This window comes from Coffea arabica, chromosome 7c, assembly GCF_036785885.1.
Source record: "Coffea arabica cultivar ET-39 chromosome 7c, Coffea Arabica ET-39 HiFi, whole genome shotgun sequence".
In the NCBI taxonomy this organism is placed as follows: domain Eukaryota; kingdom Viridiplantae; phylum Streptophyta; class Magnoliopsida; order Gentianales; family Rubiaceae; genus Coffea; species Coffea arabica.
Window position 1 is genome coordinate 20480657 of NC_092322.1, and position 14032 is coordinate 20494688.

At 40.7% G+C, this 14032-nt stretch overlaps 1 protein-coding gene across 1 annotated transcript; it reads right to left on the reverse strand.

Moving 5' to 3' along the window:
• Positions 1–7341: 7341 nt before the first annotated feature.
• Positions 7342–10923, reverse strand: LOC140010591 (uncharacterized). Its single transcript, XM_072057890.1, has 4 exons — positions 10012–10923; positions 9213–9714; positions 8501–9041; positions 7342–7570 (listed from the first exon to the last, which is right to left on the reverse strand). The coding sequence occupies exons 1-4, from the start codon at positions 10921–10923 to the stop codon at positions 7342–7344; spliced, it is 2184 nt and encodes a 727-aa protein (XP_071913991.1).
• Positions 10924–14032: the final 3109 nt, after the last annotated feature.

The window sequence follows — 14032 nt, forward strand, 5'->3', positions numbered from 1 at the left end:
CTATTACAGCAGCTTCACCATCCCAAAATTCATTTGTCTTGGACAAGTCCTCACTTGGTGTCCCAGTTGGTCGTATCTAAAACATGCACCAATTTTCAAATAACATATTCCCGTATGACTTTTGTTACATGTTTCACACTTAGCAGCTATATCTCTCTTCTTGAAGTGTCCATTCTTTTTCTTCTTCTTTCCCTTATCCTTCATAGCAAATCCACCTCCATCCATCTCTTTACGTTTCCCTTTGATGTCGTGAGAACTTCCTTCATCCCTTTTATCTTTATTACTAGGAATGTCTTGAGATGTTGTTCGACTAGACGAAGACGCTAATTCAAACTTACTCCGTACCTCTTTCGGGATCCCTTCGTATTTCTTTTTCAGTTCTATGTTCTTGTGCAACAGCTCAATTTTCTCCGAATACTCCTGCTTCCATCGCCCTTCCTAGTGCTCAGCTAATCTCTTTTGAAACTCTACTTCCTTTCGAAAAATCACTATTTCTTGATACATATCAGTCAAATGTGCCATTTCACCGATTCACTTGAACTCAAGTAATAACCTGCTAGACAAATTAATGGATCAAAATAAGTACTTATGTACACGTGAAACTCCAACCATATAACTGTTAATCTTAACACAAGGGAGTATTCTTATCACAAAACAACCTCAACTCAAGCACATACATATCAAGCCAATAGCTCACTAAATCAAGCATATACCCTTCACCTACTCGAGCTAGAAAAGGAAACCCTAACTAGACTATTACTAGATTAATTCATGATAACTCTCCTAAATCCAATTTCTCCGATTAATCCAATTTACTATGTCAAAAGTTAGAATCTTCCGTGCCTTGGCCTTTTGCCATCAAAAGTCACCTCAATTGAAAGCAAGATACAGACCCAAATTCTAGCGTTCTCCACTATTTGGTACTCAAGTACAAGAATCTACAATAAGACAATTCACAACTCGAGCCGGCCGGTTCCAAGAGTAAATCATCCATATTAAAGATTTCTACCCGACATACATATCTATCTTCCTCAAGTATCATGATAAAGGATTTACACTTATAACATGCACGATTCATAACTTACGCCCAAAACAAATACCTAATCCTTTACAATTATTCACATGATCAGGACCATAACACCATTTGGCCCAAACTCACTCCGCGGAGAGACCACGCGAAACAGTTCTGATACCACCTGTAACAGCCCCACCTTCCCCTAAGGCGAACCAAAGGGTTCGGCGGACCGCCTGCCCAACTCTCGCCAGGACTACGGATTCAAAACACACAAACCTTAAACAACGCGCGATAGAACTCCAAGCAAACAACCAATTGGAGGCTACTAAGCCGAAAACATGATCACCAAACCATACTATGAAATGGGACTTCGATTAAACACATCAATGAAAATGAAAACAAAAACGAAAACGAAACAAAACGGCCACGTCACAATCCAGCCAAGACCTGGCCGGATTTTCGGCCGGATTGGAGGTCGGATTCAGGGCAGTGGCCAACTCCATTTTTTTTTCAAAACTCCCCTGCAAATCCGGCCAACTATTCGTCCCAGAACTGGCCAGATATGCGACCGGATTCTGCTGCAGGTTTTTTCCCAGAAATTTTTTCTTACCTCGTTCGAACGCCGCGCTCGCCCGATCTTTCCAACGGTTACAATCCAAGTTCATACAACCATAAAGGCATGCATTTCTCAGCAACTATACACAACTATACACTTGTTAACATATATACATGGGTGTCTTCAACAAATCACCTAAAGTATAGGTCAAAATATCCGTACTTATACAAAATACAATTAGGGTTTCGGTTATAGAGGAACGTAAACAAAAGCATGTGTACAACTAGATCAACTCTTATCTTCGAAATCATAGTTTTTCCAAAATTTTGAACCCTGTAAGGAAAACAATGATAACGGGAAGGGGGTGAACTTACGCTCAATGAGGTACCAAATATGCAAGTAGTCAAAAATCATGGCATTTCACTTTTAATCAGTCAAGTACTTATTCCAGATATAAGAATGAAATAGTTAAACACAGGGATTCAAATAGAAAGGATACAGGTGGTTCTAAGGAGCCAAATTTCCATTTGCTTCACCAGAACTTGATCAAGTAGTAGTTGACACTCCGTCAACTTTCAAGTAAAGTAACCAGTCCAGTAGAGCACCACTTAACACCAAATTTCGTCCACCAACCATACCCCTTACCGGGCCCGAACGCCTCAACAGGAACAGGAATGGTAATACTCGAGTATACCGAAAATCCAAAGTCTCCAATTGTGGCGACCCCACTTCCCCCTGAGGCGAACCAAAGGGTTGGCGGGCCGTCTGCCCAACTCTCGTCAGGACTCACGCAAGCATTCTAACCCAAATCCTTTCGAAGATTAACCTAATCTATTACAAAACAATGTTTCCCGAATAGAATCATACCTAAAGCCCCATTAACTTCAGAGATAGCAATGATAAAAATAACCAGTCGAGGCTCTTAAACGTCCTACGTGCTACTTACCAAAGTACAAAGTCATCGCAAACCGTATAGATAAAATGCATAAATCCATAATACAGCTTACAAGCTAAGTAATCGAATTAAGGTTACACATTTTCCAGCTTCAAGTGGCAATCCAAAGGAAAAGTGCATTATCTCAAATAACACATTACAGTCCACATAATAAGTTATAATATTCAAATACAATCCAAAAGGAAAACATAAGTAAGCATCCAGCTTTCAGTTTCCAGAACCTGTTAAGGAAAACAATAAACGTGGGGTGAGCTAAAGCTCAGTGGTGCCCCAAAACATGCAAGCACATAAATCAAACAGCGGTTAATAATTTAAATCAAATTGAAATAGTTAGGAAAGCGTGTAACAGCACAAGGTAGGATACGAGGGCTCTCAAGAGCCATTTTCCACGCTTGATCAGATACCATCGTAGTTGACCCTCCGTCAACTTTCCCTACTTAATTTCCATGTAGATACACTTATTTTAATCCTAACCCGTCACCGTTCATACCTCTGCTTTGGGCCCAAACTTCATCTACCGACGCAGTATACTCGAGATATACCCGTAATAAATTTGTCGAGGGATTCACCCAACGACGTTTTGGTAGTTGGATTCAGATATCGAGGGATTCACCCAACGACGCAACTACAGATTCAGATGTTATGGTAGTTGGATTCAGATGTCGAGGGATTCACCCAACGACGCAACTACATTTAGATTCACGGATTCATTAGTTATGGTAGTTGGATTCACGAGTCGAGGGATTCACCCAACGACGCAACTACATTTAGATTCACGGATTCATTAGAAAATGTTTCACACACGTCACCACTCGAACGGCTAGTGCGATAAAGTACACACTGCTCATTTCGATGGATCAAAAACAAATTTTTTCAACTTTTCACATAACAGGTCAAGAAAGCACTTTAAACGATTAGACATAGAACAAGCAGGGACACTCACCAAGAGTGAAGTTCAGATATTGGATTGAGGATCGAGTTCCGCGTCCTCGTAAAATCCTAGAATATCAGAATTTAAGCCATAAGTTTTCTATTGGAACTGTTGGCTTGCACATGTAGAGTTTTCTAGCATGTTGCTAGTTTATTTTTTTTTCTCAAAATATTTTACTTGGAATCGAGCTTGTGAGAACCGTACAATATTTCTTATAATATTCCTGGAATACTTTTCCTCGAAGAAAATACTATTACTATTTTCTTAAAATAAGTCGGCAAGATAATTAATATCAAGGCTAAAAGTATACCTTGGAAAAAAAATTCATTGGAGTGGTTGTGCCTACGAAAATCTTTGCTAAGGCTTTAGGGTAAGGTCTATTGAAAAATATTGCTAAAATAAGGTTTTTTCCTTCTTGCCAAGCAGGTTTCTACGTTTAAAACTAAAGTGATCGAGTTTCACCTTTTAAATTTTCCTTAGTTCCGACTAGCCTTAAACGATTTATAAAGAAGGAAGGAATTTGGAACAAAACTAAGGTTTTTGAGTCTGGGAGAATCATTTTCCCAAATTGATAAGGCTAGTCTAACTTAAGGGATAAAAGTCATGTTGCCCAAGTTTCTAAGGCAAAAATAGTAGACACTATGTTTAGCAATACGATGCTAAATCTGTACCGTTCAAGACTTAAAGCAAAATATTTTTCATTTACTTAGTCAAGCGTTTACTTGGAGTCACAAGGTCGGTACAACTTCTCACATTTTCGATTCCAATCCAAAATCACATTTCCTCAATATTGCACAATTAGAATTTAAACAGTAATAACACTAGGGCTCGTCAATTCTTAGCCCTGTTTTCCAACCAATTTATATCTAAGCATAAGCAGGAAAATTTACCAAGGCTTCGTCAATACTTAGCACTTGGTAATCAATACTTATATCAACTCACAGTTTCACAAAATAGTAGCACAGATTTCTAAACAATTTCAGCAATTCAGTTATCCATGCAGGGTGGGAATTCATAGAGCCCACCACCAACCAATTTCCAATAAATCAACCATCAATTCCAAAGTGGGAATTCGTAGAGCCCACTATCAACAGTTTTCCAACACATTGTTTTCTCAAAGAAAAATAAATTTCAACAATTCACTTCCAGTATCACAATAGGATCGGATCACAGGCATTGACATCAACATTTTCCACTATTTTCAAGAATAAATTTTCGGCAACTAAAATCATCCAGAAAATCCAGAAATTTTGTCCATTAGCCACGAATAAACATGCATGAAGAAATGTTCTGTAATCATTTTATTTTTCTGGGCTAAAACATGCTTTAAAACTCTCAGCTTCCTCATGCAATCTCTTAGCAAAACAATGCACATTTCCAGATCAGGAGTTGAAATTAAACCATGATTACTAACCCCAAAATTTCCAGGTTTAAATCTCACGACTCTTTCTCAAAATTTCTGGCAATAACAATGGTTCTAAAACAGGATTTTCTTTGGTTAAAACAGAATTTTTGGTACTCTATTAGGACATGTAAACACGTAGCTAGCTAGTAAAGGTTTTTCAAATCAAATCCAGGTTCAAGCTACGATTATACTCATCTAACACAAATCCAGAAATTTTACCAACTATTCTCGAATGATCATTCATGAACCACTTTTTTCGGCTTTCATTTTATTTTCCAAGTTCCTAGTTTCATTGTCCAATTGTGTAACTCAACATGCAGGCCCTCAAACATTTTGTCTTCACTTGGATAGTTAGGATTGTAACCACAGCTTGTCCTACTTAAACAAGTTAAGCAAATCATTTCCTAATTAGTCTCGACAGAAGGTTTTCATTAAACCAGAATTTCTTAGGTTCCTTAATTCATCAATCAACTTCATCGAATTAACATGCAGGGTCCTATACATCATAAACATTAAGTTCTACTCGGCTAATTCCACTTGAGTGCTCAGGTTATCACCAGAAAAATAGAATTTCAGTTGCATTTCCAAACCATTCTCTTGGCAGAATCATTCTCAACAAAACAGAATTTTCTAAGCTCCTTAGTTCATCATCCGATATTTCTTCAGTTAAAGCCTTTTATTTTGCCCTTAAAGTCTCACATGCACAATTGCTGAGTTAATTAGCTAACATCCAGACCAGAAAATCAGCTCGGCAACAGCAAAACACATTCATAAATCCAGAACTAGGTGAGACTACACTCGGATGAGTTTGCATGTGAAAAGTTCTATTTCATTTTTTTATTTCCAAAGTAATCCAGGCTAATTAAATTCATGCATGACCCTAATCATAATAATCATCCGAGATTCGATTAGTTAACCACCAGCGCATGCTTGAATCATTTCCTGAAAACACATTAGGGCTGCAATTCCAACTCAGCTCCTCGGCAGGAACATTTAACCAAAACAGAAATTTTCTAATAACTTGAATTCATCATCCGCTTGTACCACAATGCATGCATGACTTAATCATTTGTTTTCAGGTGATTAAACACAAATTCAACCTCTGATCATCCCACAATTTACATGCTTAGCACACGGCAGAATCATTTACTCTTCCCAACCAGATTCTGGTAGCTTAATATCCATTCATCATCTAGCTAATTACATCATCCGAACTTAAAGTCCTCTCATGCAAGTCCAGAGCTTGCTTATATTACCACTGGTTATCCATTTTATAATCCAGAAATTTACCTCACTAGATGCTCGTTCACTCGACAGCACGCTGAAGTCTATCCCTTTCTCTCGGCTCTTCTCCTCAAGCACGGGTAGGTTGGTTCTGGTTGGGTTGTAGTGGGTGCAGCTGGTGATGGTGGAAGCTGGATAACTACGGCTGAGCTTGGGAAATGCAGAGGAAAGTTTGCTCACGGCTCCTTCTCCTCTCCCCCCTCTTCGATGCTTGCGATCAGCACCAGAAATGGAATCGCAACTCTCAGCTTCCTTCCTCACTCTCGGCTTTATGGAGCAGCTCGACCTCTCCCTCACTCTCGGTCGATGATAACAATGAAATGGTAGAGTGTGGCCTGAGGTGAAAGGTTACAGAAGCTATAGAGTGGAGGTAGAGTGTTGGTGAGGGTTGAGTGCGCAGATGGTGAAGAAGAGCATTGGCCGGATGGAGAGGTGCATGATCATTGTGTCCGAGGGAGTGTTTGGCTGTGCAGTGAATTTCTGCGGTAATGTTATGGTGGTGTGGAGAGGAAATGGAAATAAGCTACGTATGAGAGTTGAGTGTGCAAGTGGAGAAGCTTTCTCATTGGCCGAATAGGGCGGTAATGGAAGGCTGCAAAAGGAATTGTTTGGCCGTGCATAGTGATGGTTGTGGTGCAGTGGGGATTTGGTGAATTGCGAAGGGCGTTTTGGTCCTTTCACTTTGCCCTCTAACCTCTTCTTGAATTTAGATTCGAACTTAGTATCAACGATTTTCCTCAAGTATGATTTAGTGGCCTATTATACGTTAGTATACTTAAACCGTTTTATCGAATCTTTATCGTTTACTATTTGGTTCCCAACATTCTTACTTTATTAGTTTCTTATTAAAATCAAGTTTGACCTTGTAATAAAAATCTAACATTTATCGTTGGCACTCGACAGAATTTATCATTGGAATTTAAATAATTTATTTTAAGGCGAAAATTTAATCCAACCCTAAAGATATTATTTTAGTCAAATAAAACCAAGAAATTTCATAACTTTGGAAAAGTATAGTATTTTTCACATAAACCTATTTTTACACGCTTAATTGTGAACAATTAAAAGTAATGCTAGAAGTTATTGAACAATAAAAGAAATGCAAATGAAATATGCATTAATTTATATATCCATTTTTCAGGGTTCTCACATCCTCCCCTCCTTACAAGAATTTTGTTCTCAAAATTCACACTTTCTAGTGAAATAAATCAGGATACTTTTTCTGCATTTCCTCTTCTAATTCCCAAGTTGCTTCCTCGAGTCCATGATTTTTCCACAAAATCTTCACCAGAGGAATTTTCTTATTTCTCAGCTTCTTCATTTCCCTTTCCAAAATCTTAACTGGTTCTTCTTCATAGGTTAGTGTCTCATCCACTTCAATTCCTTCCAGTTGTAGCACATGGCTTGGGTCAGGATAATATTTCCTAAGCATGGAAACATGAAATACGTCGTGAATCCTAGCCATGCTTGCAGGCAATTTCAGCTGGTATGCTACATTCCCAACTTTTCTCAAAATTTCAAAAGGTCCGATATACCTTGGCTTCAGTTTCTTACCTTTCTTAGATACTACTCCGCTCTTCAAGGGTTTAACTCTTAGGAAAACCTTGTCCCCTATTTCAAACTCCAAATCTTTCCTCCTTGTGTCGGCGTAGCTCTTTTGTCTACTTTGGGCAATTTGAAGCCTTTCTCTAATTAGCTTCACCTTCTCCTGGGCTTCTTCTATCCAAGGTATGGCTGTAGGATCTATAATCTTCTTTTCTCCAACTTCATCCCAATGAATCGGAGATCGACACCTTCTCCCGTACAAAGCTTCATAAGGTGCCATTTGAATCGAAGCCTGATAGCTATTATTATATGCAAATTCTACCAAGGTCATATATTTATTCCATTTACCTCCAAAATCCAATATACACGATCTCAGCAGGTCCTCCAAAGTTTGAATTGTCCTTTTCGATTGCCCGTCGGTTTGGGGATGGTACGCAGTACTAAATTTCAACTTGGTCCCCAAAGACTCTTGAAATTTCTGCCAAAAACGCGAGACAAACCTTGGATCTCGGTCGGACACGATACTCACTGGAATACCATGTAGCCTTAGGATCTCTTCTGTGTACAACTTGACCAATTTCTCCAATGAAAAACTCATGCTCACAGGTAGGAAATGTGCAGACTTAGTGAGTCGATCGACTATTACCCAAATTGCATCAAATCCTTTTTGACTTTTAGGCAGTCCCGTTACAAAATCCATGGTGATGTGTTCCCATTTCCATTCAGGGATTTCTAACGGTTGCAATAAACCAGAGGGTTTCTGATGCTCAACTTTTACTTGTTGGCAAGTCAAACATTTCTGCACATACTCTGCCACATCCTTTTTCAAACCTTCCCACCAATACAAACTCTTCACATCATGATACATCTTGGTCACTCCTGGATGTATGGTATACTTCGATCGATGTGATTCGTAAAAAATCTCCCTCCTTATCTCTTCGTCTGCCGGAATCACGATTCGATTTCGAAATCTTAATACTCCTTCAGGCCCTAACTTGAAACCTGGGTTTTCCTCTTTTTGCACTTTCTCCAAATTCTTTTGAATTGTAGGGTCCGTTTTCTGGGCCTCCTTAATACGCTCTAACAATGATGACTTCAATGATAAATTCCCAAATAATATCCTCAATTTCTTCAAGCGAGGGTTCCAACTAGTAACTTCTTCCAGCATGTCCCACTCCTTAATCATTAACCCTGCTATTTGGGCCTTTCTACTTAGAGCGTCAGCTACCACGTTGGCTTTTCCTAGGTGGTAGTTTATCGAACAGTCATAATCTTCCAAAAATTCCACCCATCGCCTTTGTCTCAGATTCAGTTCCTTTTGGGAGAACAAATACTTGAGGCTCTTATGATCTGTAAAAACCTCAAAAGTCACGCCATACAAGTAGTGTCTCCATTTCTTTAAGGCGAAAATCACTGCTGCTAATTCTAGGTCATGAGTTGGGTAGTTCTGTTCATGAGGCTTCAATCTCCTGGAAGCATAAGCAATTACTTTACCCTTTTACATTAAAACACATCCGAGACCTTCTCCAGAGGCATCGGAGTACACGGCATAACCTTCGTCTCCGTCAGGTAACACCAAAACAGGAGCGGATGTTAAACATCTCTTTAACTCCTGAAAACTTGACTCGCATTTTGGAGTCCAGATAAACTTATTTCCTTTCTTGGTTAGCTCGGTCATAGGTCCTGTAATCTTCGAAAAATCCTTGATAAATCGCCTATAATAACCTGCTAAACCCAAGAAACTTCTGATTTCAGTTGGAGTTTCTGGCCGCTTCCAATTCATAACGGCTTCAACTTTTGCCGGATCCACGGCAATTCCATCTTTGGAAACCTTATGCCCTAAAAAGGAAATCTCCTCTAACCAAAACTCGTACTTGCTGAATTTTGCATACAACTTATGCTCTCTTAGTATCTGCAATACTATCTCCAGGTGCTTAACGTGTTCCTCCTGAGTCTTGGAGTATATCAAAATATCATCTATGAAAACTACTACAAATTGGTCCAGGTATTTCTTAAAAATTCTCTGCATTAAATCCATAAATGCAGCTGGTGCATTAGTTAAACCAAAAGGCATGACTGCGAACTCAAAATGTCCATATCTTGTACTAAAAGCAGTCTTGGGTATGTCTTCCTTCTTAATCTTCAGCTGGTAATACCCTTGCCTTAAATCCAACTTAGAGAAGACCACTGATCCTTGCAGTTGGTCAAACAAACTATCAATCAACGGTAGAGGGTATTTATTCTTAATAGTAACCTCATTTAACCCTCGGTAATCGATACATAGCCTCAAACTCCCGTCCTTTTTCTTAACAAATAGAACGGGCGCTCCCCATGGTGAGTCACTTTCCTTCACGAAACCTTTCTTCAACAGGTCTTGTAATTGGATTTTCAACTCTTTAAGCTCGGCAGGAGCCATTCGGTACGGAGTCTTAGAAATTGGAGCCGTCCCAGGCACCAAGTCGATTTTAAACTCCACTTCTCTCTCCGGCGGTAGAGTCGTTAATTCTTCAGGGAAAACATCCGAAAATTCCCGTACCACTAGCACATCTTCTAATCTTACTTGATCACTGGGAGTATTGATCAAGAAGGCTATGAAACCTTGAGCTCCTTTAGATAACATTTTCCTTGCCCGTATTCCCGAGACCATAGCAGAAGATGCTAACCTACCCTTAACATCTAATCTCAGAGTTGCTTCTCCAGGTATACAAAACTCCACCACTTTCGCTCGGCAATCAAGCTTAGCATGATGGTGACCTAGGAAATCCATTCCTATGATAACATCATAACCTTTTATATCCAAACTGATCAGATCCACTAACATTTTTCGCTCTCCAACCCAGAATTCGCAATTCCTATAGGTCAAGCTAGTGATTACCTTCTTATTACCCATTGGTGTCCAAATTTCAAGACCATAGGGTAATCTAACGGGTTGTACATCTATTCCAGACATAAAAGATGGATTTACAAATGAATGCGTTGCACCAGGGTCAATTAACACTTTAGCTAATCTATGAAAAATTGGAAGTGTACCTTCCACAACTTCCGAGGAATCAGGTACGGGTTGATCATCTATAGCATACACTCTGGCAGGAACTGTTGGCCGGCTCCCTCCAGAAGTGTTTGGTCTAGCGTTCTGAAGAGTCCCTTCCTGCACCTTTGGACATCCTGAGATTTGGTGCTCACTACTTCCACATCTCAAGCACCTTCCTTGCTTCTTCCAGCAACTATCCATAGAATGACCAGGTTTCTTGCAATAAGCACATGTCACTTGAGGAACTATTGCTCGACCCCCTTGCGGCCGATTCCTAGGTTGTCCTCTTCTAATTGGTCCCCCTCTAGCTCCAATATTTCATCCTCCTGCATTCCTGGCCCCGATTCCTCTTGCTTGGGCGCCTCGTGGTGCTCCAGAACTATTCACTCCACTAGTTCCTCGGTCCACTTTGGCCGGTGGAGCATTTCCAAAAGTCGGCTCCCGACTACTGCTAGGAGCAAATCTTTTCTTGGACTGAAAAGACTTCACTTGAGCTCTGGCTACTTCAACTCGCTGCGCTCTTTCAACAGCCTCAGCGAAGGTATCTATCCTTACAGCAGCTAAACTTTCCTGTAGTTCCACATTCAAACCCTGCACAAACCTCCGAACACGCCTTTGCTCGGTGGCTATCAACTCAGGTGCAAAGCGTGACAGCTTTGTGAACTGGACTTCATATTCGGCGACACTCATCGCCCCTTGTTTGCATCTAATGAAATCATCCTCTCTCTTCTCCTGAATGAGAGGTGGAAGGAATTTGGCATTGAACTCCCTTGTGAAGTTCGTCCAAGTCCTTGGCGTATGGTTAGTCTCCCACGTAACCCTTACTAGATTCCACCAGGAGCGGGCAGCTCCCTCAAACTGGAAGGTAGCAAAAGTCACTTTTCGCTCCTCTGTATAGTTCAAGGCGGCGAAAATCTCAGTGATTCTCTCCCACCAGCCTTCGGCCACTTCCGACTCGGGTCCTCCATAAAATTTGGGAGGTCCAAATTTCAAAAACCTTTCCAGTGCCCGATCATCGGAGTCAGCTGGGCCTCCTGGTTGATGCACTGGTTCAGTGGTTTGGCGTTCAGTCAATCGCTCGAGAACTTCAGTAATACGGTCAATTGCGGTGGCCACCCGGTCTCCGGCCACACCTTCCTGCCCTTGGTCTTGATCGACCTCGGGTTTCCTATCACCACCCGCTTCCGGGTGTTGTCTAGTGGGTCTTCCCCGGCTCCTTCCTATCACTTGGCGATCCATATTCTAAATATGCTTATTACGGAAGGATAGGTTAATTAGGCAAAAGTATTATTTATTTATGATTATTATCATTCTTTTTGGTAAATAAAATCAATATGGAAATAAAGAAAAGATAAATAAACACTTAACATATAATTCCACAGAAAAGTCATACAAATAACAAGTTGGGACATTTCCAGAAGTAAGGCACATAGATTAGCACAAATACATACAGGTAATCCCTTATACAAAAATTAGGGATATGGTGCCTCAAAGGTAAGCCATCCACCTAGACAAAACTTGATGACTTAACTAATGTCCCTTGCCTAGCCTTCTATGTCTAGTGTAACCAGGTTAATCCTAACCTAACCCTGAGCAGGGCTATCCGGAGCAACGTCCTCCTCCGGATCCTCCTCCGGGTCCTCCTCCGGATCCTCCTCTGCCCCTGCCTGCTCACCACCCTGAATAAAACTGGTGACCTCATCCATCATCATGGCAGCATCAGCCCTGATGCCTGCGCTCCTATCACGCATCCTCTCTGCTAATCGAGTCGCCCTAGACTTTTGCCGCTCTATCTCCAAGCGGGCAGCCTCCAGTAGATGGTGCTCAGCAACGAGCCTAACCTCTAGATCAGCTATGCGATCAAACTGAGTATCCACCATTATACCCAGCTCCTCTACGTCCTGGGTCAGGGTGAAGTTAGCATCCCTCAACTGGCGGCGCTCGTTGTCTAAGGATAACACTAGCTCATTGGGATACGCGTACATGGCTCGGCATTGGCACCTAGGGTGCCTATCAGCAGGTGAATAGCGTATATGGGCTCCTCCACCTCGAGGCCGGTAGGAGATAGACCTAAGGGGCTCTACGTGACCATTAGTCGCGCTACCACCGTTAGTATGTCCGTTTCCATTCTCCATATCTGCAAAATAATTAAACTTAGAGGTTAGAACTTAGATAACAACTTAGATCGAATATCACTTAAAGTATCTCTAAGAGTCTCAATTCTTATTCCTAGAGAGGATTAGGGTTTTCTAACACATCTACTATATCTCTTGAATAACTTGTCTAACCTAGGCTCTGATACCACCTGTGGCGACCCTACTTCCCCCTGAGGCGAACCAAAGGGTTGGCGGGCCGTCTGCCCATCTCTCGCCAGGACTCACGCAAGCATTCTAACCCAAATCCTTTCGAAGATTAACCTAATCTATTACAAAACAATGTTTCCCGAATAGAATCATACCTAAAGCCCCATTAACTTCAGAGATAGCAATGATAAAAATAACCAGTCGAGACTCTTAAACGTCCTACGTGCTACTTACCAAAGTACAAAGTCATCGCAAACCGTATAGATAAAATGCATAAATCCATAATACAACTTACAAGCTAAGTAATCGAATTAAGGTTACACATTTTCCAGCTTCAAGTGGCAATCCAAAGGAAAAGTGCATTATCTCAAATAACACATTACAGTCCACATAATAAGTTATAATATTCAAATACAATCCAAAAGGAAAACATAAGTAAGCATCCAGCTTTCAGTTTCCAGAACCTGTTAAGGAAAACAATAAACGTGGGGTGAGCTAAAGCTCAGTGGTGCCCCAAAACATGCAAGCACATAAATCAAACAGCGGTTAATAATTTAAATCAAATTGAAACAGTTAGGAAAGCGTGTAACAGCACAAGATAGGATACGAGGGCTCGCAAGAGCCATTTTCCACGCTTGATCAGATACCATCGTAGTTGACCCTCCGTCAACTTTCCCTACTTAATTTTCATGTAGATACACTTATTTTAATCCTAACCCGTCACCGTTCATACCTCTGCTTTGGGCCCAAACTTCATCTACCGACGCAATATACTCGAGATATACCCGTAATAAATTTGTCGAGGGATTCACCCAACGACGCAACTACAGATTCAGATGTTATGGTAGTTGGATTCAGATGTCGAGGGATTCACCCAACGATGCAACTACATTTAGATTCACGGATTCATTAGTTATGGTAGTTGGATTCACGAGTCGAGGGATTCACCCAACGACGCAACTACATTTAGATTCACGGATTCATTAGAAAATGTTTCACACACGTCA

Excerpts from the sequence above, each read along its gene's own strand:
- LOC140010591 (XM_072057890.1), bottom strand. The coding sequence starts at position 10,923 with ATGGATAGTTGCTGGAAGAAGCAAGGAAGGTGCTTGAGATGTGGAAGT. Across the intron at positions 9,042-9,212 it reads CTCCGATGCCTCTGGAGAAG|ATCATAAGAGCCTCAAGTAT; the intron begins GTCTCGGATGTG and ends AGGTTTTTACAG. Across the intron at positions 7,571-8,500 it reads TTGAAAAAGGATGTGGCAGA|GAAATATTATCCTGACCCAA; the intron begins GTATGTGCAGAA and ends TTCCATGCTTAG.